Raw genomic sequence first — 27,803 nt, forward strand, 5'->3', positions numbered from 1 at the left:
ATCAAACATTTCTTATGGTTCCAAAATGCTAAGCAAGTGTTTGAGTGATGCTAAAGCCTTTCGACCACAAATACTTTGCGAGGCAGTATTAAAACGTTTAAGTCTATCGCTTGCTTTCCAAAATTCAGTGTTGTTGCACAATTCTTTTAATACTTCAGTCAAAGATTCTTGTAAGCATTGCTGCAAATGATTAAATATTAAATAAAAAAAGAAAAAAGAAAGAAATTTTGCACTCTTTCTTCAATTTCATTTTGAAATATTTTCAATCTCATTTTGAGATATTTTGACAAACAGGAAATGTGACATCACTGACGCAAATAATAACTTAATGGAAGAAATAAAAATTAAAAAAAAAAAATCCTTACTTTGCTTGATTCTTCGCTAATTGAAATAAAGGAGGTAAGAACTCGAACCAAATATGCAAAAAATCGAGGTTTTGAATTATCAAAATTTAAATTTGAGAAGAATCTGCTCGCAAAAGAGCATAAACATTTGGCAATTTTTTTCCATATCTTTTGCCGATCAGGCTGCTCATTCTTCACCTATAATTTATCTTTTTACACTAGCTTCCGCCAAATTTGTTTTGCAAGTTTGTTGTCCTTTCAATTCGTTTTTCATGCAATCTTTCATTTTTATTTGATGCAGATATACTCTTGTACTCCTTCAAAATATCAAATTTCAATTTAAATGACTGACAACATCTCACTATGTAATCTGAAACCTAAAAACTTCCTTGCAATCTAAGCATCTGAAACAAATCTCGAACTTTTGTTAAAACTATCGTTTCAATCGATTCATCTGAATGGTTGCTCATATACTGCTCACTGTTCAGTGCATCATCCGCATGAATAGTAGTAATACTGTGTGTGTGTGTATGTGTTCCAGCTTGATTTTAAAATTTCTTCCCTATGCATTAAAATTTCGTCCTCTTACATACAGTCTTGTATAAGTGGTGTTTGCGCTATAACAAGTCCAATTAATACTAAATCGAAATTTGAACTTGCCAAACAAGAAAAGCGAAAGCTTAATCCAGTGTATTTGCTTAGTGATTTTCAAAATTTAAATGTAACCTGCATAATTTTATCCTCAGTGTGACTATACATAAGAATCAAAAAAAAAAAAAAAAACTTTTTTCATTCCAGCAGAAATTATTTCTTTAACTTATATTCAGTGTGCCTTTGCAAACTTTCATTTTCGTATTATTTAATTTTAAACAGTTATAAAAATGCATATGAATAAATGCTACTGCTCTCGTTCTAGAAATTTTGAGTGTCTGTTGTCACTAATAAATTAAATATCTACAAAAATCTGAAAAAAAAAAGAAAATAAAGCTCACCAAATCCTTCCGCAAAAAGGCCACTGTGCAAGATAGAGCTTCAATCTAAAAAAAAAAAAAAGTGAAAATACAAATTCTGATTTGAGAAATATTAGTGCTTGAAAGAAAATAAATTGGCCTCTTGATGATACCAATACCAAATAGCAGTTGTTTGATGTGTAAGACTAGAGGATTTGAAATGAAAAATAAAACCAATGATTGATAGAAATCATTCATCCCACAAAGTACTAATTCCCTTACTGCGAAAGTTACAAATGCAAGCCTATACGATCTTTTGATCGTTATATGTGTTTGTTGTGAACAAAGATCATAAATAGTAATTGCAAAAACAATCATAAAATAAATAATACAAATACAAAAAGATAGTTTTGAAAGTGATAAACATACTCTTTGAAATGTTCGAATATTTTCATTAAAGGCAAAATCGATGATTCGTGGAAGTTCGCTTAACAAAGCATGCTAAAAATTATAAATTATGAAACAATTTTTAGCAGAATGTTGTATTGACTCAGATTATATTAAGTTGAATTTTTAAATAATTTAAAAAAATTACCGGATACTTAATAAAAGGAGCAGTGACAATTTCGCTTAATATTTGATTTTTGTTATCATTCATGTATTTTTCCAACAATGTGATTACTTTTGTGCGCATATTCTCCGCAACATTATTTTCTTTTGCATCATAACAGCCTGAGAACTAAAACTGGCAAAGTAAAATGAACCAATTGATATTGTATATGTTTTTGAGAAAAACAAAAAACAAAAGACTTACTAAAAAACTCGCAACACTGCCAAGGATATTCCTCATAACAGGATTTACAGTTTGTGATGTCTTCAGAACAAGTTCATCCAATAGTTTGACAGCATTCTTTTCATTTAACTCACTCTAAATAAATATAAATAATGAAAAATTTAGCACAGAAAAGTAAATATAGGCCGAATAGTATAAACAATATTTAATACCTTTTTATGCTTTATAATAATTTCCAACAAGTTTGTTGCTTTTTTGAAAGTTAATTCACCGTCTTTTCTACGTAGAGCTTGTTGAGCACACTCAATTAAAGGTAAAATAAGATCCTGCAAAACACATAATTTTCTTACTGTTATTTCATTGCAAAAAAAAAAAATCCAAAAAGAAAAAAAGAAAATGGATAATACCACTGTTGTGTATGCTGCATCCTGATGAGATACCGCTATCAATAATAAATCAAAACATTTAGCACGAAACTGTTGAGCCTGTTCTACTAAGAATGCACTTAGAGTTCGCGAATTTTTCATCCTTTTACGAAATACAGCTGCTAGGCCTTCATCCAGGCGAAACATTGTTTCATCACTTACTGTGGATGATACGCTGTCCTAGAAAGTGATTTTTTTCTCAAATAAATGGATCGTTTGAAAGAGAATAAACTGAAAGAAATCAGAGACTGCCAAAACAAAGTTCATTTTTCAGAAAAGGCTATCGTTAACCTGGCATAATTTCAATCAAATAGAAATTTTTAAGAAACTCGTGTGACCTTGTCACTGCCATCATCTGAATGAGCAGCAGCAGAACCAAGTGCTTTTTTCAGGTTATTGACAAATTCATGATCAACTTCAGTTTCTCCTTCATCTTCGTCTTCAAATTCAGATTCATCTGTCTCTTCATGTTCATTCGTAATATCGTCATTATTATTGATTTCTGGAATAAATTATTAATATAATTTATACGCTTTTCTTTAACTAACATAAAAATAAACATAAACTAATCAAACCACTGCTTTCTCCACTAGTTTGTTCAGAATCCCCAACACCATCCTCATCTTCATCTTCCTCATCATCGCTTTCGCTTACATTGCTTTCTTGCATTAATTCTTCATTGCTGAGATTGACAGTCTTCAAAAAGCAATAAAATATTTATAGCATAATTTCAGGCATTAATATTGCTGCATACAAATTTCAATATATTAGTATATATTACTAATTGATTGAAGTTAGTCAGATTTGAAAGTAAATGTAAAATATTTAACTTAATGGTCAATAAAATTGAACCTCAAGAATCTGTAGAAGATTTTCTAGTTTCATCTGTGGAACAAACGAAGCAAAGACATAATGAATGACTGAACGATGATATCGATGTGGACGACTTAATAAAGAAAGCAATATATCATTTAGAACCTGAAAAGCATTTTACATAAATATATAAGCACAAAGAAATACTAAAGCTAAACAATTGCAATATATTTGAAATCATGACAAAGAAAATAAAATATAAAGATCATTCCAAAACAGTACAGAAAATGCAAAGGAGGAAAGAATATCACACATATAATAGAATCAAAGCATTACATTGACATTCTACAACGATTTGTGTTTAGACAAACTGAAAATAAGATAATGTATGTTACCGCCACATTATTACTATTGTCGTTTTCAGCCATTTTTTCACCAACTGCTGCTATCTCCGCAAGATCTTTTAAATATGCATGACGCTCATTCGAATCAGATGTTGCAGCTATCCAAAGTGTAAGCATATTCATAAAAATGGATAAAGGTCTGCAAAAATTTTGATGATACTTGCTGCTCAAATAGAATAATGTATATATAAGACAACTGCATGACGTCTTAATAACAATGCAAATCAATACCAAGAACAGTTTTCCTTTTAATATACAAATTTAAAAGATAGTTGAGGCCATATAAACGAATAAAAAAAATCACCCGCTAATCATAGGCAACTTAATTCCTGTGTCCTGTTTTTTGCTTAATTTTTGTAAGAACTTTTTGTGTTCTTCTTTATAAATCGCAGTCACATTTCTGCCTGCCCTTACACTGACAATGAATAAGGAAGCAATTGATGAACAAAAAGCATTGCGCATCTGAAATATTCGAAGGATTACGTCGTAAGAAGTAAATCAAAAAATAAATCAAAATCATTAAAACAAAAAACAAAAAAATTTCAAACCTTATTTTTATAAGATAGAACGGATAAATGGCAAGCCAATAAGTTAAAAAACTTACTTCCTCTGTCCACTTTCCGTGTTTAAATAATAGTTTCAAGACACTTTCCTGGATGTTTATTGGCCAATGCAGAAATACATTTGTTATCCGTCTTAATCTCCAACCACCTCCTTTCAGAGCCTATAAAAACAAATTCTTTAGATTTGGTCAAAGAGAGAACAATTAAGTTTTGTAATATGATTCAATATTTGAAGCGTGTTACTTAGTAATCGATTAAATTTATTAATTACCTCAAGGATTATGTCGTGGGCATCACTATGTAATTGCAGTAGAATCTTTTCTGTGATTTTAACATTTCCGCCGATAAATTCATCAAAATTTCCATCTCCAACGCGATCGAAATTGTCAAGTAATTTAGCAATGTTAGCTGACGTCCACTCTTTCGAAGTAAGCGACTAAAATAGAACATTCTTTTAAAAACAAAAATCACATTTTCCTTTTTAAATTAACAAAATTACAGAAACAAATCCGATTCAAAGAAGCTCAATTTATGAAAAAAAAAAAAAGATGCAAAAAAAACCTCTTTAAGAACAAGAAGAATAGCCTCAATCATGGAGAATAAGAAACGAAATTCGTTGCTCTTTCGTATCGATCTTAACAACTGCACAAATTCGGGAGAAAACACAGCCACTAACTAAATAAATGAACAAATTTTAGAGGAATAATAGGAAATTGAAAATCTATTAAAGAATTCTTGAAAAGAAAAAGCACATAATACTTCCACGCTTTTTATCAAAATTAGATGAGAACACAGAAAAATAGTAAGGAATTGACAATTCAAAACGGATACCTCATCACTTTCAAAATCTATTTGTTGTAGCATCGTATTAATAAATGGTAGAGCGCGCGATATGACCTGAAACTCGTATTTAATGGAAGCCAGCAGTGACAAATTATTATCAAAGTTAAAAATTATTCAATATAAAGCATTTCTAATAGAATATAGATAAATCAAGATTAATCTAGATTTCTCGTAAGAAATCCACAAAGTTAACTATTAGCATCTTATTATGACTGAAATTAATCATTACTCTGTGTAAATCGCCATGATACAACCATTTTTCGACAACTTTACTATAAACAGTTTCGAAATTCCTCGATATCCTCGCGAGAATTAATAATTTTGATATTAATTCGTTCTCAGCAAAGCCACTTGCTTTCTTAAAAAGTGCTTCAATATTATTCAAAAACTTTCTTGTGTTTAGAATGAAACAGTTTGATTAATTTTTAAAAAATGTAGCGTTTTAGTACTAACGCCTGAAAAGTATAAAACAAGATTCACCTCAAATTAATCATTTCTCATCTTACATAATGATCGATATCATTTATGATAAATAAAACTTACGACATGTGGAAATAATAGTCTAAAATAACCTTTAAAATGTTGATAACTGCATCACAGTCTTCATCGGAAATATTTAGCTTTCCGCTGGTTGACAAAAATGACACCTCAGCTTTCAACGTATCCTGCAGCAAACGATGATCGATTTATTCAGATTTCTGATAAGTGATTAACACTGCTTCATTCTCGAAATTTTACTTTTAAATCTTCAACTTACACTATGCTTCTCCATAACAAGCAGGGCAAAGTAGAACCATTCCGGATTAATTGAATCTAGAGGTTTCGTAACTTCATTTTTCACAAGGGGCCAAAAATTCTTTGCAAATCTCTTTCCACGCAATTTATTTGCACATTGAGCTAATAAATTAGCTATGGAATATGCCAATGCACTTTGCTTCTCTGCCAAGCTCATTTCTCGCCTTCCTATTTCAAATAAAGCCTAAAACTGATATAGTTTACTTGAAACAAAATATGAAATGGATCAAAAAATCCTAAAGATAACTAAAAAGTGTAAACATATATGCCTCATCATATGCATCGCTGTTCACCATTGCAAGATGTAATAAATGTTGACCCAATACAGAACCAGGACTTTCCTGAAATGCAATAATTTTATAGTAAAATCATAACCACTAAGAAAAGTTCAGCATACAATAAAACGAATGAAACAACTGAATTTTTTGAATTACTTTCCTTTAAAGCTACTCTTTCTCTCACATTATACTCAAGACAAAAACCATACCACCCTGCTTGAAAAAATATGTATTATCATTAAAAATAAGAAGAAGAAAGTAACAAATACTTTAAAAATAAAAAAGACACTTAAAATACCAATTTTGAAAACAAAAAAGAAAACTGAAAAACCAACTGCTTTATTTAACGGCAACTTCTGATCGGCCAATTCAAATAACATTTCAACCGGCCAATCTTTTCCAAATGAAGAAAGAATAATGGTAAGTGCATTTGTATAACCGAGACGTGCAGCAGCACGTGATGAAGCTAATCCAGAAATCAATCTTTCCATCAAATATGAACCATTCTGTTCAAACTGAAAAAGAACTTTCATTTAAATTCTCTTATATCTTATCTAAATGAGAAGTTTGAATTCATCATTCTATTCTAACTTATTACTCAAACTAATGATTTACTATTAGTCTATGCATCGATGCAACGCTAAATTAATATAATAAATATCTCACTCATAAGTACCATACAAGAAAAAGCAGAATTAGGTTTTTTTTTTTTTGAATATCAGTCATGCAAAAGAATTCTTCCATTTGCAAAAAAAAAAGAAAAAAAAGAGTGGAAGAAAAAGGATTACAATTTGAAGTTTATAAGTCATTTAATTTGTAGATGAAATAATGAGAGTTTCAGAATTTAATTACGACTTACTTCATCCAAAATCGCAATCACAGCATTATGACGGTTATCTTGATCGAAATCAGCAAGATCATAAAATTTATCCAATAATTCTTTAGAAACATTAACCATTTTCCCTTCTTTATCTGCAACTAAATTTAAATCGTCACTGTTAAAGTAAGCGTTAGCTTTCCCTTTCTTAACTTGCTTCCCATTCTTTTCTTTTATTCTCAACTACTTTTGATAATTATTTGGATAATTAATTAAATGATAAATTGATATCAGGAAAAAATAAAACAAAAAGACTTGCTTTACTAAATTAAAAAAAAAAAATGATGAAAACAATTTAAATTCATAGTTTACTCAATATTATACTTAAATTAACGGATTTCACGCTATATTTTTGCGGTCCGTCAGAAACAAATAACGCAATTTGTTAAAATTAGCGTTGCTTTTTATGTTTTCACTTATTTTAGTTTCCTTTTTTTTTTTTTTTTTTCTTATTACTTCGAGTTTTGCATGTAATTAATTCTTTTGTAGTATTATTTTTGTAATTAGTTTCTTAATTAATAATATGTAATTAATTTTTTGTAACGTTACTCTTGTATTTAATTAATAGCATATAATTAATCTTTTGTAACATTATTTTGTGTTACTTCAAGTCTAGCATCTATTTATTTTTTCGTAGCGTTACTTTTGTAATTAGTTTTTTGACTAATAATATGTAATTAATAGTGTATAAAAATTTTGTAGCAGTATTTCTATTATTTCGAATTTATCATCTAATTAATTTTTTATAGTTAATTTTTTAGAATTGGATGAGATTTAATTCATTATGAGTGTAATAAATTGATACTTTTCCATATCATCTATTTTTTTAAAAAAAAAGTTTATTAAATTTATTAGAAAATTACTCAGCGAAATATACTACGATGAAAGGAACATCGGTAATAAAATAAGTATGAAATGATTTTAATTTCATAACTTTAAACATATAAAAAAGTATTTATTTTGAAACTACATCAAAATTTACAAGAAAAAAAAAAAAGAAACATGAATCAAAATATTAGTTCTGTTACGGATAACATTAATTCCCTGAGGATTGAAATTACATAAGAGAAAAATGATAAATAAAGTGAGAAATTGAATGAATTATTTCACATCAAATCTGTATCTGTAAGTTCTGTACCACTGATACTGTAGTAGTAAAACCAATATATTATATTGAATACCAGGAAAATCTGAAATTGAAAATGTATTTGAGAAACTTTTTTTTTTAACTAAATTCTAATGGAATTAAGTGAATAGAAGAGGACGCATTGTAAAGTTGATTAGGTTTAAATTTTTATCTCACAATTTAATTATTTATAAATAATTATGAATTATTTACCAAAGGAAAAATAGATCGCGAATATTTGTCTATTTTATTAGGTCGTATCACACAGAATAATATCATATATTCCTCTTTTGAAGTTTCTTCTGCATGAATTGCAGGTAGTGGTGATGGTGGTGGTATTGGACATTGGCATTCACCCTGAATTGGCATTCTACCATTTATACATTTTATTTTTGTAAATTATCAATGTTATCAGTGTAATCGATAAGGTTTACAATCATTACATTTGTATAAACCAGTTAATACTACAAGAAATTATTCAATATTTGATGAATTCCAAGTTATAGTAATCACTTTGATATAATATATTTTAATTACAGTATCTATAGTGATGCAATTTACGGTATGATTATGGTATTTTGCGATGCTGTAAATGATAAATTTTCAAATGTTATATATTAAATATAATAATTTATGGCACTTAATATATGCTATGAAATGTGATCGTATATTAAAGTGTTATCTCTTCAACGTATTCATTTATGAATATTACTAACTTTTTTTAGAATTACAGGTGGTTTAATTTCACCGCCGTTATATAGGATGGAATTTTTATCACGAGATGAATAAAATGGATGATAAAGCGGAATTATGGTATCATTTGTTGCTGATGGCATAGTATAGAAGCAATCTGGTGCTGTACTTGGTAACTTCCTTAAAAATAATCGTAGTGATTTTTGTAAGTTATACAAGAGAGTTAATTAGAATTCTTTCTTTATTGTTCGAAATAATTTTATTATATTATTTTTTCTTTTTTTGAAAAAGCGATAAAGTTAATTTGAAACTAGAAAAAAAAAAATGGTGGAAATATATTTTTCCTAAAACTTGCATTTATTGCAAATTTCAAAGAAAGAAAAAAATAAATAAGAACAAATTTGAATATGTGAATAAAATTTACCTATGCAAATCTTTTTGTTTTCTTTCAATCAATTTTATCCTTTTACTAATGTATCCAACAGCAGCAAATTCAAGTAATGAACTGAATACCATAACAAATGATACACCTAAAAGTTATTCTTTCTACTTTCCTATGCAATAATAATAATATTATTATTATTTGTTGTTGTGTTAAAACTCTTCGAAATGGAAGATTTTAGTTTAAGAATTGAAACGAATAATTTTCTTTTATTCATTAATAAATTTTTATATATTATAACTAACCGAGAAATATGTCGATGCTTTTAACATAAGAAACTTTCGGCATTGAAGCCTGCAATTTAATCATTTCAAAATTAAATAGGAAATAATTAATTAATTTTCTTTCAATCAATTTTGATATTAAATTTCGAGAAAAAAAAAAAAGGATATACTCGAAGAATAGATATATGATATATTTTGAATTGATTTGAACTCTAAATTTGAACGGGATTTTTTTTTTTCTTAATAAATTAAAATTTAATGAATAAAGTTGTAGAAAAGATAGAAATCTAACATTTGTTGTTGCAGTAAGTGTAGTCATAGTAAGTATGGTAAGTACACTTAGCGCTACTCGTGCTGGAGTTGCATCACGATTAAGCCAGAAAGATACCCATGAGATGACAACAATCAAAATTGAGGGTAAATAAACTTGAATAATATAGAATCCTATATTTCGTTTGAATAAAAATGCACAAGTTAAACGTGAATAGTTGCCTAAAATATTAACAGTTGAAAATTTAAATAATAAAGTGAAATAATTCGGAAAAAAAAAGACTTTAAAATACATAAAGATTTTTTAATGAGTAGTAAATTTACAAAATAAATATACTTTACTGTATGAATGCTCATTTTATCTTTTATAGTTTGAAATTTTGCAAATTTTAAGGTTTTGAATTCTACTGTGCTTACCAGAACTTAAGACAACATTTCGTGATGCCACTTGTGTATCGATGAGTACAAATTGAGGCAATTCAAATTCTGATTTCGATACTGGATTTTTTGAATTATTAAAGAAGTAAACGATATCTAATACACTATATCCATCTGCAATATATACTTTTATATGTTTAACACTGAATAATATAAAAATACCATCATAACTTAATTATTTAAAGAAATCAATATCATAAGTGTTAAAAGTTTTCTAACTTATTGTTATTTATAATACAAGAAAATTAAAGAATTTAACTAACAGCTTTCAATTTCAAGTTTGCATTTCTGAGAATCCATTGGGAATAGATGAAGTTTCATGTTACATATAGCTGTCACAGTTAGCCTACAAGCATACGAATTAAAATTTCTATCAAATTTTACTGATTACATCAATTGTTACATTATCAAATTCTAAGAAATTATAATATTAAATATTCTCAAGCAATTATTTCTTAATAAAAGCTATACGATTTACTCAAATATTTGATAATTATTCATTCATTAGTATTTTTAATTACTTAAATTTTGATTATTATTGATGTAAATAATCAATTTTAAAATAAAACAAACCTTTGACTGGTAAATACATTACCATTAGGATAAATGCGTAAGAATGAATTATGCGTTGTAGTAATATGAAAGTATGATTTTTTTTCATTTGGAAAAAATGTATCAGGCTTCCATAATTTTTGCAAATAATCTACACCAACCTAAAATTAATAATTTATTTATATAAATTATCCAAAAAGAAAAAAAAAGATGCTATAATTGAATTTCATTTCTTTAACAAATAAAATATGCAATAGATTTAAATTAAATAGTTAATTTTTTTTTTCTTTCCTTTTCATCCTTATTTACGTAAATAGCTTCGTTTAAATTACTTTTGGATTACTCACATTTAAAGCATTTCGTAATGATTAAAAAATAAAAAACGAAAACAACGTTATTGATTGTTTGTTTAGTTTAGAATTACATAAATTGATAAAGGTTGAATTTTAAGTAAAAAATTATCAGAATATGATCACTGACTAATGATTCAGTGAAAAATTATAATAATTTATTATTTGTTGCTAATCAAGACATATTTAATGATTAAAATATTTCAATTCTTTATTTCAAAAATTTTTCTTTTTTAGCTATATTTTTATTTTAAAATTTTATTTGTAAGATAAATCTTAATAAATTATTTCTTTTAATTTAACATTAAGTTAATTTATTAAAATTAAAATGCAAATTTCTACAACATTAATTAACCGTTAATGAATCGATATTATTTTCAACGATATCATACAAATAATGGCTAAATGCAAGGCGTGGATCATTCCATGTTTGCCTCAAATAAAAATCAATTGTAAAATCCTGAAATTCAACAAATTAATTATTTCTAAAATATTAGTATAAAATTAAAAAATAAGAAAAAAAAAACAACATTTTCCTGAAATTTACTCAAATTGTTTTGTAAAATATAACTTTCAATTAATTTCTATCGTATCAAACATACAAATTAATAATATACATACCATATTAACTTCAGATATAGCACTAACGCTTGACACGTGTATCGTAATACCTACGTTTACTGGTTCTTCGCCATGTTTAGGCCTTAGACGTTTATCATAAGTGCTATTATCGATAAGTATGTCTAATATTTCTGAGATTTTTTTGGTACGTGAATCACATTCGCTGCAAAAAAAAAAAAAAAAAAAAAAAAGAAGAAATTCGAAATTTATTTTTATCAAATATAAATTGTATCAATAAGTTTTGTAATATTTATTTTTTAAACAATTTTATTTGAAAATAAAAACTGTTTAAAGGATTTTTATTTTTTATTATTATAATTAATAATTGCACAAAAAAAAAAAAAAAAAAAAACGTTCATTTTAATAAAAATAGAAAAAATTAAAATTCTTTAATATCATCAAACTATTTTGAAAAAAATTTACATTTTACTTTACATTAAATTTTTATATTTCAATTATAATTGCAATTAAATTTACAATTATAATTGTAAGACAAAATAGTAAAATAAATAAATAATTATTTATATCGATTAATGTGAAATAGATTAACAGATTTTTTCGTTCAATTTAATTTAATTTAATTTCTTCTTTTTCCTTTTCTTTCCATCTTTTCATTTCCAAAAAAAAAAAAAAATTTTTTTTCATCTTTTTTCATATAAATAAAATATGAATTTGATGCCAAGTGTCTTTTTTCTCTTTTTATTTATTGATTTTCTTTCCAGTAATATTTGAAATTAAATATGTCATTTGAAATAAAATACGGTGTTAAAACATAATTTAGAGATAAATGAAAATAAACAAAGCAAAAAAAAAAAGAGAAAAACGAACTTTTCGAAAAGTCGAAATGCTTTCATCGTATAAAACAAAATAAACAATAATATTATTATGGTAGATCCCATTAAATCGTTCAAATGTTATCTAAAGTTTCAAATTAAAAAAAAAACAAAAAAAACAAAAACAAACAAACAAAAAATTTTTTTTCTAGCAAAGTAAATTTTTCTTTTTATTCTTTCTTTTCACTGTTTTTTTTTTTCATTTTTTTAATAATATACATTATTTTTTTTAGCAAATAAATTTCTTCTATTAAAATTTTTGTTTTGCATTTTTTATTCTTTTTTAAAAATAATATGAGCAAACCATTTATTAACTAGGAAAAAAAAAAAAGAAAAGAAAAGAAAAAATATTAATTAAAAAAAAGAAAATGTAATTTCTAAATTCAAAAAAAAAAAAATTTAGTATTTTGAAAAAATTTTCTCATACAAATGTTTAAAATATTTATGTTCTATTTATAAGAATAAAAGTTGTTAACAGCGAAGTATCTTATAAGCTTTGCAGTGCTAAAATCGATGAAACTCTTCAAGCATTTCGATACAATTTTATGTGAATTTGGCATGGCAAAATGAGGCAAATAACATTTTTACAAATGGAAAAATTAAATTTAATTTCATACAATCGAATAAGAAAGTCAAACTAAAATCATTCAAATTACATTGCTTTTTAGAAAATTGAAGAAAAGTTTTTCTTTCTTCTTTTTTTTTTTTCATTTTAAATGAATAAATGTTAAACATCTAATTAAGCAATTATTAAATTGTAATAAAATTAATTTATACCATATACATTTCACAATAGTTAACATTTAATAAAGATTTTAATAAACATAAATGAAAATTATTGATAAAAAAAAAAGTAATATTGATATGCTAATATAAGATAAATGCGCAAAAGTGGATTAAAGTTTTTATTTTTTCTCGTTTCAGTTGTATTCATTTCAATTAAATTTTTGTTTATTTTGATTATATCAAATTACATTTGAAATTAAATCATTCGTTTGCTCTGATATAATCAAATACTAATTGATTAGCATTGTTGCTAATATTAATAATACAAGATTAGATTCATTTTAAACATATTTAGCAGATAATGAAATAATTTAATTAGTTCCAACGATATTAAAAAATGAATAAAATCTTAATGAAATACATTTGAAATGGTTTAAGCTGCTAAAAAAAAAAAAAAAAAAAAAAAAGAAAATTAAATATTTTCATCAAAATTGTTGGGAAAAAAAACAATGATTAATGCTTAAGATTGGCAGTTTTTATTTTTTTAAATAAATTAAAAAAGTTATTAAAATTAAGAAACAAATGTAGTTTGAAATGAAGAAAAAAGTCAAATGTAAACTTTTTTTTTTAATGTGACAAAATTTATTTATACACAAATGTAATAAAAAAATTTGATAAATTAAACGATGTGAAAATTTAATTTCATTCAATTCAATTTAATTATTGAAATATTTCTTTTATTTTCTAAATGCATACCGTATTATTTGCTTTAGAAATAAGAAAGTAATGTTTTTTTGTTTTTTTTTCCTACAAATGTATGAAATATTTTTAGAAATTTTTTTAAAAATATTTTAAGCTTTTTTTTTTTTTTAATTTAATTATGTATTTTATTAATTTATAAAATAAAATTTTTTCATATTTACCTCTATTCTAATTCATATTTATTTTTATTTATACACTAATTAAATGAGTATACATTCATTATATATCATCATTAAATTTCTCTAATCTATTTATCCATTATTTTCTGTTTATTCTTTTTTCATTTTTTTTTTTTTGCTCTTACTTTTTGATTATACCTTTTCATATAATATTTTTAAAAAAACTTTTTTTAAAAAAAAAAAAAAAAACTATAGAAATAATTTTAAAAAAATATAAAGCGAAAAGCGTTACAAAATAATATTTAATAATTATAGTTACAAAATAATCTTTAATAATTAATAACTAACATAAATTATTAAAATGAAAAGAATGATCTCTTTTTTTTCTCTCTCTCTCTCTCTCTTTGTTAATTAATTACATAATAACAATAAATAATGAATGACAAAAAAACAATGCAAAATTAAATTTAACCAATAATTTTTTCTAACTTTTTAATGTTCATTAACTTTTAACAACAACAACAACAACAACGAAAGGAAGACAATTAACTAAGAAAATTATATAGTTAAGATTAAATTATGAATAAAATTAATTTAAAAAATTTAATTAATACATTGAGATTATAAAAATTTTATTAATAATATTCCAAAAAATAAAAACAAACAAAAAAAAAACAAAAAAGAAAGAAAGAAATGATTGTAAATTAGGAAAAAAAAAAGTAATTCAAAAAAGTGATGAATAAATGAATAATTATTCTTTAAATTATTAGTAAAGAAAGGATTCCATTCTACAACTTACTACCATCAATACTTAAAAATGAAAAGACAAAAAGTAGTACTATGTATCTTCGAAGTAAGTACTTAACAAATACATTCTTTACTGCTTTTCTCTTCTTTTTCCTTATTCTTTTCTTTTTTTCTTTCTTCTTTTCTCTCTTTTTTTGTTTGTTTTAAAGAAACTCCCATTTAAAGAGATTAAATGATGTCTTTTAACAAATCGAAGTATATAAATAAAAGAAGGAAAAATGTCCCATAAATATTATAATAACAATTATTACCAAATAACACTTATTATTCATATCAATGAAACATTTCTAACGTTTCATTTCTTCATTTTTTCACTTTCAATTTTAACAATTTCTTATTCATGAATTAAATTTCATTCATTTTATAATTTTCATTTTCAAATTTCAGAATAATAAATGCATATATACATATTTGTTTACTTATTTATTATTGTTACTAGTAGTATTAAATTATTAATTTTATTATTATATTGCTGAAAAGTTTGATATGAAAAAAAAACAGTTATAGATGATTTCAAACTATTATATTTTACAATAGGAAAGTAAATAAACAATGATTTATTACATACACAATGGAGAAATTTAGAAATATTTTATACCAATTTATCGCTTATTATGAAGCTAATAAACATTAAAATATCATATATGTGCTATTTCAATTAAAATTTTAAAAAATTTTCTTTTGAAAGTAACCATATATTTAATATATTTTCCATGTATTGCTGTATTGCATTCCGATACAATTAATTATTTTAATGATAATAATAATAATTAATTTGTTTAATATCCTAAGGAAATTTTTTTACTAGCAACACTAATACTTAATAACAATAATTCATTCACTCATATATTAATTACAATCATTCGATTAATATTATTCTAAAAAATTTTTCCTATCAACATACCTATATGATTAAAATTTCACTCTTAAAATAATATATGCATTATTTAATTAATTTAAAGAATCGATAACGCTTTAAGAATAAAAAAATACATAAATATTTGGTAATTTTCAATTAATTAAAGGGAAATATTGCCATAATCTCAATAAAATTAAAATGCTTTTTAATGAATCTTATTTAATGTTTAAAAGGAAAAAGAAAAAAAAAAAGAAAATGCTTCATTATTTCTCATCTCTAACTATCGATTTGAACCAAAAAATCCCAAAGGGAAATCGAATTTCTCATTAAGATTTTCTCAATGAGTACGCACAAACTTCTATCAATTCTCAAATATAGAAGTAATAAAAATAGCCACTTGAGATATACGATATCGCCATCTTAATCTTTTCTATCAATTTTTATCAGTGTTGAACTTTGACCTTTGCTGAACTTTAATTTATGGTCAAACAAAAAAAAAAAAATAGAGAAGAGGGAATATATTCTTTTCGTTGTCCACTCTTTTGGCTTGGAATATATCCGTTGCATAACAGTGCCGTGGGAAATAAGCAAAATGCGTTGTAAATAACTTTATCAACTGATAAGGGATTATTTTACTAACTGATAAGAGATGGTATGTTAGCAGGAGTGCTGATAATTTCGTTGATATTATGTTTGAGAAAAGAAAGCATAAATATTGGAGTGTATTTGATGACTGATAAGATTTGTGGAATAGTATTGAGATATTTTTGTTGTTTGGAAGTAAATCTATGGAATAGTTATTGAGTAATTAGTTTGATCAAAAAGATTCTCTCGTACTGTTGCTATTACTATTACTGTAATGGAGGAAATTAGTGGTATTCCATGATATCAGTTGTTTGATTCTCAGTTTTTGTAACTTAAAATGCTTATTTTAAATTATTTCAGAGTAATATTTTATGGGAAAGTTATCAATTTACAAAACGTTATTTAACATGCAAAAATATGCAGCTGTTACAAATCGACTGTTCACTGGAAATCATAGAACAGAATCATCAAGGAAACAGTATTCTGATCAATTACTACATTTTATTAAGGTATAGTAAATTGCCATATTTTAGATGCTTTCATATAAGCATATTATATCGAAAGTTCATCATAATATTGTATACGAATTTTACAAATCTGAGTAATGTGGTACATGATAGTATATTAAACAGCGAAAAACACAAACTGTTACAACACAAATTATCCCAAACTTCATCTATTATTTTTATGGGCCTCAATTATTAGTTGTCATTAGAGCTTATATTTCTTAAATTTTTGAACAGTTTTTAATTATTCTACTATTTGCAGCAGAAAATTAATCTGAATGGACCAATGAGTGTTGCTGAATATATGCGTTTAACAGCTTCATCACCTATTGGTGGCTATTATTCGCGTCATGGTAGTAAAATATTTGGTGAGAAAGGTGACTTTATCACGGCTCCCGAGCTAACACAAATGTTCGGTGAGCTTATTGGTATATGGTGCTACTACGAACTCATTAATACTGGTACTGTTTCTTGTACTTTAAAGATTGATTGTAAAATAATAGTTGAGTTTTATTGATATTTAGTATTTTTTGTCTTCAGTTTATTTTTGTCTGCTTGGTCTATGAGAATATTACAACGTTTCTGTCTGAAATATATTACCGAGTTGTTGTAGCTATTTGAAGCATAGCAATGTGTCTTTATTAACTATGAACTACTGGTGATTTTTCAAAATGGAAGTCTGTTATATTTTAATGAATTGCAATTGCTCTATTTAGTATTATTTCAGGTGCTTTCAGGGCACAGTGAAGAATGGCAGTTAGTGGAAAATGGTCCTGGTACAGGACAGCTGATGTCTGATATCACACGAACTTTGAGACGACTTAAAGTATGCTTTCTTTCTTATTCTAGCTGTTTCAATTGTTTAATTTTTTGTTAATATCCGCTGATAATATGTTTGTTTTAGGTAACGAAAGGATCTATTCATCTTGTTGAAACATCTGATGCTTTGTTGGATCAACAAGAATCTCTGCTTTGTGAACATCCATCGCAGTTCATTGATGGAAAATCTTATGTTCGGTGCAATGTGACAAAAAATGGTTTTCCGATATACTGGTATCGTAATGTTGATGACATTCCTGCTCAAGTACGTTCTTGTCAACTATTATTTATATGGAATTTAAGTTGAACGTATTGCCAAAATTGAATGAAAAGTTGTATTAAATAACTTTTTCAGTTTTCTATATTCATAAGCAACGAATTTTTGGATGCATTACCAGTAAATCAATTTAAAAGAGATGACGAGGGCAAATGGCATGAAGTATATGTAAATTTGAATAAGGACGACAAACTTTGTTTTATGCTGTCGAAATCCGAAAACTTGCATACCTTGTAAGTATTCAAAAAAAGAATCCCAAAATTTCTTCAAAAACTTTAAAAAACATGTAAAAACTTTATTTAAGAGTTTATTTCAAGATTTATTTCGAAAAATTGCAAAAACTTAAAAGAAAAGTGTTTGAAAACTTATTTAAAAACAAACTTTGGAAATTTATTTAAAAGCTTTATTTAAACGCATACTTGCGTTCAATTTTATTGGAAATTATTCAAGATTTATTTCGAAAAATTGCAAGTTTTACTCAAAATTTCTTTCTTTCCATTCAAAGTTTTGAAACAAATCTTTTTTTATGCACTTTTATATGAACTATATTGATCATATTGCAGTGGTTTATTACCGAAAAAAATTCGTGAAGATTTATCAATCAAAGAGTGGGAGATTAGCATTGATGCTGGTACTTATGTTAATCAGGTAGATTATTGTCAACAATTGCTACAACTGTTTTCCATTATTGAATTTATTTTTTAATAGCTTTAGGTTACTGACAGTATTACGAAATTTGGTGGTTTTGTATTGATAGTAGATTATGGACATAATGGTACAAGAAAAGATTTGTCCTTGCGAGCTTACAAAGGTCATCAGATTGTACATCCTTTGGAAAATCCTGGAGAACATGATATAACTGCCGATGTCAATTTTGGATATTTGAAAAGTCTTGTTGAAGACCGAACATTGGTTTTTGGACCAATTGAACAGCGGTATGTTATCGTTCAAAGTTTTCTCTTTTTCTCTTTCTTCTTCAGTGGCATTTTCAACTGTTATATTAAAGAGTAATTAGAATCGTCTAGTCTCATTCTTCATTTCGTTTATTCTTTTGTACTCACCGCAGCGAATGGAACATTTAATCAGTGTTTCATCATTACGAAAATAGGACATTTATATGAAATTCATTACAGTCATTAATGTGATTGTCAATAATTTTAGAGAATTTTTTGCTCAAATGGGAATTGGATTAAGACTGCAAAGACTGTTGACATGTTGTAAAACAGAAGAAGATAAACAAAATTTGCTCAAATCATGTGAAATACTATTGAGTGAAAAAGGTATGGGTGAGCGATTCAAAGTGATGAGTATATTTCCCAAAACACTAGAAAATATTTTAAGCCAGCGTAAAGGACCAGCTGGTTTTGCAGTTATATGAACTTTTTATTGATTGTTTAAAGTGTCGTCCAAAGCTTGCTCACCTTTTCCTAAATATTTTGTTAAATATTACTTTCAAATTTCTTTATAAATTGTTATCCAAATATTTATTATGCTTTCAAATTTTATTTATGCATCGTATAACTACATATGTATGTTATTGAAATTCAAACATTTTTTCATGATTTCATCATGAAAAAAGTAAATCTGAGTATAGACTTACTCCTCATGGCCAGTACATTATAAAGTTGTCATCTTCATATCACTTTTATCGATCATTTCTGTCTTCACAATTTTGTTCATAGTGGTTAATGGATGAGATTTATAGCATATATACATTTCATAAGCCAGTGAATTTGTTTTTTAGTCAATATCTCAAAATATTTTCTTTTCTATGATAAGCAAAAATTTTCAATTGAAAAAATCCTGTAAAATGGGACCTACAGTGGATAAATAATATATAACATCAAAAATGATAATGGAAGTATTTCGAGTAGCAAACATATGAAATTTATTCAAAGGAAGTATGATTAAAAATGGAATTGAATGAAATTTAAGTTGCAAAGCGGGTTTCTGTCTAGAAATTTCCAATTTTCTATATCTAAGGTTCATGGGAAGCAAATTTTGATGTCGAGTTTTCTAAATGGAATCAATTAATGATTGGATGTGAGTTGCTTTGTTTATGCTAGCAAATAAGATTTTTTCTCGCAAAGATTTAAAATACTCTTTGCTAAAGTTTGGTGTTTTACTAAACTTGCGACTGGAAAACTAATCTCATACCACAGTTAAAGCTAGGAATTATTTTTACGAGTTTTTATCAAGTTGAGAAATCGAAATTTACATGCCGATGTTATTGTAAAGGATCAAATGAAATGAGAACATTGTTAGGGGAAAAGTGATACCATTTTTAATTTGATAATATGCTTGTGTTAACAATCTTTAAAATGTATATATGATTTAGTATATGTATGTGATAGTAATTCAGTAGGTTTTGAATTTTAAGTTTTGATGAAATCCATTGATTGTGACACCTCCACGAAATCCTATTAAAAAAAAAAAAAAAAAAATACTGTTAAAAATTGTTTTTTTAAGGGTTAGCCACAATTAGCTATAAACGCATGTTTTCATTATTAATATCATAGTGATAAAAGTTATTGTTAATATCATAAAAAGGAACAAACGTTTTCTTTTTTTTTTTGAAAAAATATTTTTCGAATAATTTGTTCTCCATTTATAGAGTCGCAAATTTTTAATAAATTTTGGATAGTAAAAAGTGGTCTGCTGCAGTGAAAATAAATTAATAAAATAGATGTTGAAATATAAAGTGTACAAATACAACAAAGAATAACAAAATTTGCATTTTTTTTTCCTTGCAGATTATGAAAAACAAGAATCAAATATGATAACTATTTTTTTTTTCTTTTCGGATAAACACAGTCCGAAAAAAAAAAATATTACAAAATGATAAAACAAAGCGAAGCACTGTACACATCATATTCTACCAGTTTTGAAATTTCGTATTTTCAATTACAAGCATTGGTAAACTAACAACAGATAAAGTGAATGAGACAGTTAATCTAAGTCTCCGTTGTGAGCTTAGTGTGCGATATATAGCTGCGCTACTACAACAATGTTTGAAAAAAAATCCTGATATTTCAAGTTGAATAAAAAAAAAAAAAAAAATTATATAATAAGAAAAGACTGATAATGTTCTGAAATCTACAGACATAAAATAAAAAATTATAAATAATGAGTTTAATCTTAAATTTATAAATCATATAATAAGTCAAGCAATTTACAGTTAGTAGCCTACAAAGTAGCTCAATTACGGACCAGTACTGCAATAAATGATGCAGAAAATACTGAGAAGAAATTGCTGTTTCATAATTGAAGGACAATTTAAAGTAAATTTAAAAAAAAAAATCTAGTCATTTCAAAAAAAGAAAAAATCCAACGAGCTGTTATTTTTCATTGAATGTAAATTAAATCATTGCAATTTCGTGCACACCTAAGTAATAAATAATATAGTGAAGAAGAGAACATTTGTCTACAGAAGGATAAATTAGAAGAAATATACCGAACAATAACCATGATCGGATAATAAAAGACATATCAAAGACAGGGCTTGAAAGAACAATGCATTATTGCTAGCTGCACGACAAAACCAGAATAATTAAAACCATTTGTAAAGAAAAAAAAAATTTTTTTTTTTTTTTTTTTTTTTTTTTTTTTTTGAAAACAAACGAATGACGCCCTTGGGATTGACCAAAGTCGAATATCTCGATGCTTTAATCCAAATTTTATAATGTATGATATTTTTAACTTTTTCGTTTCGTATTTTTATCACAAAGCCTAAACAAAAATTAATAATATTATAAAAAAATCTGTGATACTAAACTCTGGATAAAAATAATTGAATGAGAGATTAAAAAAAAAAAAAAAAAAAAAAACAACACGAGATGAAAAATCCAGTTCAAATATGCATATAGTCAATGACAAGCAAACACTGAGATTCAATACTGACGTGCATACCTACTGTTTGAAAATAAAAATTCCTTGAGTTATTTCCACTGCTTACATGTGTACTGAAGCACTATATCGAACATGACTTGATGGCATATGCCACCTCGAAGGACGATACTGAAACAATTTGAAAAATGAACTGAAAGATTTAAAAAAATGAAAGAGGAATTTTGAATAGCATCAGCCATAGGCTTCTCACAATTAAATTTACCTATTTTTGACCTATAAAATTCACTTATAAAGTAAAAATTAATATATATATATATATATATATATATCTTACTATCATCTTTATGAGTATTTTTTTAAAAGAAAAAGTCAAAAATTACCCTTATCAGTAATTGGCCCGATGGAGTATGAGGATTGAAATATGCGTATGAGGCCCAACTTGCTAGCATTATAACACCAACAACGACAATAAATATCGACACAAATCCGCTATTAGACCGACCTAATACATCTATAAATTGATTTAATTTCATCGTAAATGCTGCTAGCATGAGATATAACTATATTAACTTATTTACAGAATTTCGATTACGATGAATCGAAAATAGCAAATATTTGTAAAATCACCTTGGCTATCTTTGGCTACTTCTGGAACTTTAATTTTCTTTTCACGATCCCAAGCAACCACTTCATCCGGTTCTGACGGTGATGCCGTTACTCGTGTTTTTCCTGCAAATGGTACACATTGTTTTGCGATTTCTGCAACTTTTATTAAAAACTGCAGTTTTACTTATTAAGATTATAACTGATTGTTTTGTTAGTTACGAAAAGTAATACTCCTAAGTTATATTATATTTGTATAACAATCATTAACACAAATATATATATATATATGCTAAACGGAGGAATGTGCAATCTCGTAAACTAAAAAATCTACTTACTTTTGTTTAACAAGGAAAATCTGTGATTTTATACAAAAAGAAAAAAAAAAAAAAAAAACATTTAAATGCTAGAAAACCAATAGAGTAGATGCTATGAAAGATGCATATGACAATTTTGAGAAATGCTGAAGTTGCAACTGTTAATTACAGCTATTAAGTTCGATCATAATCTACAGAAGGTCATTTATGATCTGTTTAAAAATTACCAGATGCATCTTGAATGTCATCTTCGTCATCCACTTCGTTGAAATCTTCATCTGCACTGCAGTAAGTTACTTTACCATTATCCTTACAGTTTCCTTCAATCCAGTGTTGTCGACGTCTATGTAATCTTGAAATACATTATATTACACATTTTCCTTTGCTGGTTTTGATTTAGAATTCTTCACTGGCGCAAAGAAGTATAGAATCTTACCCAGCTTGATCAGAGCAGAAAGGTCCACCGTGTTTTGCTTTTGAATGACACCAAGAGCAGTTAAAATGTTTTAAAGTTGCATTGGAGCATTCTTCACAGCTTTGATACTGTATGCATGCTAGAATATGAAAAGTTGCATTTGTGAAATGTAAAAAAAAAGTAAAGAAAAAAATTTGTGCAAAAATTGTTCTTACTTGGTTGAGCTTTTAATATAACGATTGTATTTGAAACAATTAACGATGGTTTCACTTCAATACGATGGTATTCGTAAATAACTCGTTTTATCGACGCTGAAGAAAAAATAGTATGAATTTATAACATTTTGGAAAGAATAACATTTTTGCAGTATTATTTCGCGATATTGCAATTAAAAAAAAACAGAAGTAAAAACTTACGAGGCTGCGAAATAGGTGCAAGAGGATTATGCACGCTATGATGGAAAAGATACGCATCACTCATTCCTATTTTCACTGGGTGATGAGAATCACTGATGTTTGTAACAGGTATTGGTACCTAAAATAGCACTTAAAGATAGACATTGCTAAAGCAAAGAAAAGACTGTCATAAAACAGGAAAAAAAATCATAAAAGTATTGCGCTTTACACATTCCTGCTTGCTAATGCTAGCTTAACATTTATCAAAATGTAAAAATTCTTTCAATAGCTTACATCTTTATAGACAAACCAAATATCTCCGTTCTTGTGTAGAGATGCTTGAAAAGTGAAAAAGCCATCTAAAAATACGCACAATAATAATCTTCAGTATTTTACACTCAGTTTTGAAGCTCAAATCTTTGACTATATTTTCCGCATAGAAAAATTTTTTAAAACATAATTCTATATTTCTTAATGACACTTACCTCTCCCAATTATACAAACACACTATCCATACTATTGTCATCGCAATGCTCTCTATTTTTGCCTTTCGAAAACAAAATTTACAAATGTTAGTCTTAATTTTAAAAGGTGCATTAAAAACTTGCCTGAACGTTGTTCACGAAGTTGTAAATTGCGCCATTCCATGACAAACTTTTCACCATCATCCGCGTACATAATTGTAGCATTTTCGCCGTGTGTATCAAAATTGGCCATTAGCGGTGCAATATATTGAGTGGCTGCTAACCAGCTATGCCATTGATCACCAATGTAAGCAAAGCCTGTGACGTAAATAAATTTGCGTCTGTGTGCTATTATTTTGCTTTCAATTTATTCCAAATTTCGAACTTTTAATCAAACGTAGTGGACGTCAACACTTTTCTGCAAGTATTACAGAACAGTGCTAAAAAAATCATTCTATTTTAAGGTAAACTAGTAGACAAGGATACGAAAGAGGTCTATCTGATCTGTTTGGGAAGCAAATTTAAAATCAGCACAGCAAATTAATTCCACAGCATATTGCAGAAGAAATAATTTGGTAAATTAATATCTTACCACCAGTAGCGATAGTTAAATTTTTCATTCGGTGACCATAAAAGGGAAAATCGAACTGTATTTTAGCTGCCTAAAACTTTTTCAATTTAAGAAAAAAAAAATAGTGAATTGGATATAAGAATTTCCGCTATTGCTCTAAGATATGAAATTCGCATATTACCTTCTAAATTTCCTTTATGCAAATAATTTTACCATTTTGACATCAAAGAAACTAAAACTTAGGTCATCATAAAATCTCCGAACAATCAATGTTACTTACCACGGCTCTTCTATAGCTATTCGATAGTGATGAATGACTTTTATTACCAACAGTTCCCGGCTTTTCTAACATTGCTGGTACGTCGATGTAATAATCCTTCATTAGATCAGATCTGTTGACTTTGATTTCCATCAAATAATACTGATGATCAATCTTTAAATTAGATTTCTAATCAAATAATTAAATTTCATGATGTCAGTTTTGTTATATTTAATATATAATGATACAAATATCACAGAAATCTTCATATCATGTGAACTTTACATTGCTCGTTATTTTTTCTACTATTTCAAAAAGAATAGCATTATGATAATTAGAGATTGCAAATAACCGATTAAACAGGACACTCCGCATGTGATAAACTTCTAACTAAAATTTCTAAGATTGGTTGCTGAGATAAAAAAAAAAAAAAAAAACAATATTAGAAGATAACAGAATACATCATACTTGCGTTTTAAAATTAAAATATTTCAAAAATATACCGAATCTTCTAGCACTTCAACGTCTTTTGGTAAACGAAATGTGTTCTCGACATCATCGTTGTCATCATCAATTCCTCTTTTATATCTTTTTTGTAATGGTGAGAAATTTGGTGAGTCAAAATTGTAATGAAATGACCCTGCATTAGAATTTTCGTTTAAAATTTGTAAATTTATAAAATGTTGTAAATTCAAAATATTTTAAAACATCGAATAGCCACTAGGAATCAAGTTTTTCAAATTAATGATAAAAAATATTTCAAGAATAAGAACGATGGGAAAACGCAAAAAATGGACAACTGCAGTAATGAAATAAATAATTGCTTTACAACTCTATTAAAAATACCAGTTTTCTTTCCACTTGTCAATTTCTTTTAACTCTATCGAATTTAGTAATAAACTTGTTCTAAAAAAAAAAAAAAAAAAAATACCTTTTCCTTCACCAGCAGACGAAATATCGATGAAAGTAAGAAAGAATAGTAAGAGATGTAATTTCAAATACATCATTTCTTCAGAAAATAATTTGTTTTAGCGTGTAAACTTCTTCATGCAAATGACCTTTGCGAGTGATACATGCCACGCATAACACGTATAATTCCTGAAAATCAATTATCTGAATTCTAAGCATATAAAAAAGATAATTCTAATAAAATAAAAAAAAAAAAATAATGAAATAATGATCGAAAAATAATACATATGCGATATAAATGGTTTAAAAATATATTATACATTACTAATGCATATGTGATGTGTACATTTTCATAAATATAATAAATTTGCAAATGAAAGCATACATCATTTGGGATCATTTTAAAAAGAAAGCTTTAATAACATAGAAATTTTACGTATGAATAGAAAAGGAAAAAATTTATTTTCATTTCATAATTCAGCATATTATTACAATACAATACAAGCAAATTTTTAAATTTTCATAAATATATTATAAGAAAACAGTAAGTGATATCATTGTAATTAATATGCCTCTTTATGACAACATTTTATATAAATATGTAATTATTTTCCGTATCCGTTCCAATCGATTTATGTTAGTAACCTATTTAAATCATAAATGATTACTTATATGAGAAAAAGATTTAAAAAATAAAAAAAAAAAAGAGAGAGAGAAAGAAAAGGAAAGATTAACAGTAATATTCTTTGCAATGAAATTCTCATCTGATAGATAATAAATTATTGAATGGACACTTCAACAATATAACCAGTTATATTTATTATTACTATTATAAATCATTATCACTAGATGCATCACGTGAATCTAATCTACATAAAATCACGTAATATACGTAACGTAAGTGTTGAATAAGCATTGTGAAATAGATTAATACATTAAGATGAAAATGGAAAATTGAAATTAAACAAGAAATGGCGCTTTAATTCTAAAAATCGATGAATATATAAAAAAGATACGACTCAATATGAAAAAGAAATGACCCACTCACTCATTCCAATCATCTCTTATCCATGAGAGATTTATTTATTTATCGCTGTTAATAAATGACATTGCTAACAATAATTCATATTTCATGCAAAAATATTATTTCTTTTCTTTTGATAATTAAAATATAAATTAATTCATAAAAACAATTGGTGAATAAATATAGAAAGTATAATTTGATAACAATTAAACTCATAAAGAAGTAATATAATAACTAAAAATAGTAATGAAAATATATAAAAAGCATTTAAGAAAAAAAAAAAAAAAGAAAAATGTTAGAAGATGACTCTTTTATGATATGATAATTGAAATATTGATAAGATATTAAAAAACTAGAAAAAGCAAAAAATCAATTTCTCTTTCTTTTATCGAAGATAAATTTGATTGAATTGAATAATTTTATCTATATTTTATTGAAAAAGGAAATAATAGATATTCTATGATGAAAATATTTTTTCATTTGCATACAATTTATAATTGCATCAAGAATTCAGCAAGGCATATAATCTTATCAAAAATAATAAATGATTATCAATTTTGATTATTAGTTTTGACTATCAATTTTGATAACGATTACTAATTATTTGTTAAATTTTTTGTATGAATTAAATTTGAAAGAAAGAATGAACGATGAAAAAAAAAAAAAAAAAGTTGAAAGATAGATAATTCAATGAATTAAAATATGTGAAGTGAGAAAAAAAAGCAATACTGCATTCGTCAATAACACTATTATCATTGCTTTTTTTCCTCCTTTTCTCTCTCTCTCTCTCTCCTCCCTCTCTCTCTCTAAGGGTCAACAAAGGTCATCTCAACTGTTTGATAATTGAATGTGATGCATATTCACGTTCCAATGTGTATAAGAAATGGAAAAATTCCACCTAAC

At 26.2% G+C, this 27,803-nt stretch overlaps 4 protein-coding genes across 4 annotated transcripts; 1 reads left to right on the top strand and 3 right to left on the bottom strand.

Moving 5' to 3' along the window:
• Positions 1-12: 12 nt before the first annotated feature.
• Bm4796 (uncharacterized protein) lies at positions 13-7,166 on the bottom strand (the record flags this gene model as incomplete). Its single annotated transcript, XM_043077877.1, has 23 exons — positions 13-180; positions 366-542; positions 1,337-1,381; positions 1,724-1,795; positions 1,890-2,033; positions 2,109-2,222; positions 2,300-2,413; positions 2,495-2,692; positions 2,851-3,014; positions 3,088-3,208; positions 3,365-3,490; positions 3,721-3,868; positions 4,034-4,191; positions 4,334-4,453; positions 4,564-4,728; positions 4,854-4,967; positions 5,124-5,189; positions 5,365-5,493; positions 5,708-5,800; positions 5,893-6,114; positions 6,200-6,271; positions 6,544-6,723; positions 7,068-7,166. 23 exons carry the CDS (start codon positions 7,164-7,166, stop codon positions 13-15), a joined length of 3,009 nt encoding a protein of 1,002 aa, XP_042933811.1.
• A 1,025-nt stretch (positions 7,167-8,191) lies between these two features.
• Positions 8,192-12,700, bottom strand: Bm5889 (gamma-aminobutyric-acid receptor beta subunit precursor, putative; the record flags this gene model as incomplete). The annotated part of the gene is made up of 12 exons (XM_043077878.1): positions 8,192-8,275; positions 8,425-8,568; positions 8,928-9,084; positions 9,329-9,434; positions 9,592-9,640; positions 9,863-10,062; positions 10,258-10,392; positions 10,542-10,624; positions 10,852-10,991; positions 11,536-11,640; positions 11,802-11,964; positions 12,630-12,700. 12 exons carry the CDS (start codon positions 12,698-12,700, stop codon positions 8,192-8,194), a joined length of 1,437 nt encoding a protein of 478 aa, XP_042933812.1.
• A 4,163-nt stretch (positions 12,701-16,863) lies between these two features.
• Bm7632 (conserved hypothetical protein,hypothetical protein) lies at positions 16,864-19,472 on the top strand (the record flags this gene model as incomplete). The annotated part of the gene is made up of 8 exons (XM_001894843.1): positions 16,864-17,001; positions 17,261-17,459; positions 17,736-17,824; positions 17,903-18,082; positions 18,173-18,327; positions 18,658-18,742; positions 18,809-19,029; positions 19,256-19,472. 8 exons carry the CDS (start codon positions 16,864-16,866, stop codon positions 19,470-19,472), a joined length of 1,284 nt encoding a protein of 427 aa, XP_001894878.1.
• Positions 19,473-21,789: 2,317 nt separating this feature from the next.
• Positions 21,790-25,974, bottom strand: Bma-pxd-1 (tumor endothelial marker 3 precursor, putative; the record flags this gene model as incomplete). Its single annotated transcript, XM_043077879.1, has 15 exons — positions 21,790-21,823; positions 22,004-22,026; positions 22,058-22,111; positions 22,324-22,454; positions 22,571-22,672; positions 23,091-23,215; positions 23,300-23,417; positions 23,494-23,589; positions 23,695-23,812; positions 23,968-24,032; positions 24,282-24,455; positions 24,730-24,799; positions 24,989-25,141; positions 25,471-25,607; positions 25,899-25,974. 15 exons carry the CDS (start codon positions 25,972-25,974, stop codon positions 21,790-21,792), a joined length of 1,476 nt encoding a protein of 491 aa, XP_042933813.1.
• Between the last annotated feature and the right edge of the window lie 1,829 nt (positions 25,975-27,803).

Source organism: Brugia malayi, assembly GCF_000002995.4.
Source record: "Brugia malayi strain FR3 genome assembly, contig: Bm_v4_Chr1_scaffold_001, whole genome shotgun sequence".
NCBI lineage: Eukaryota > Metazoa > Nematoda > Chromadorea > Rhabditida > Onchocercidae > Brugia > Brugia malayi.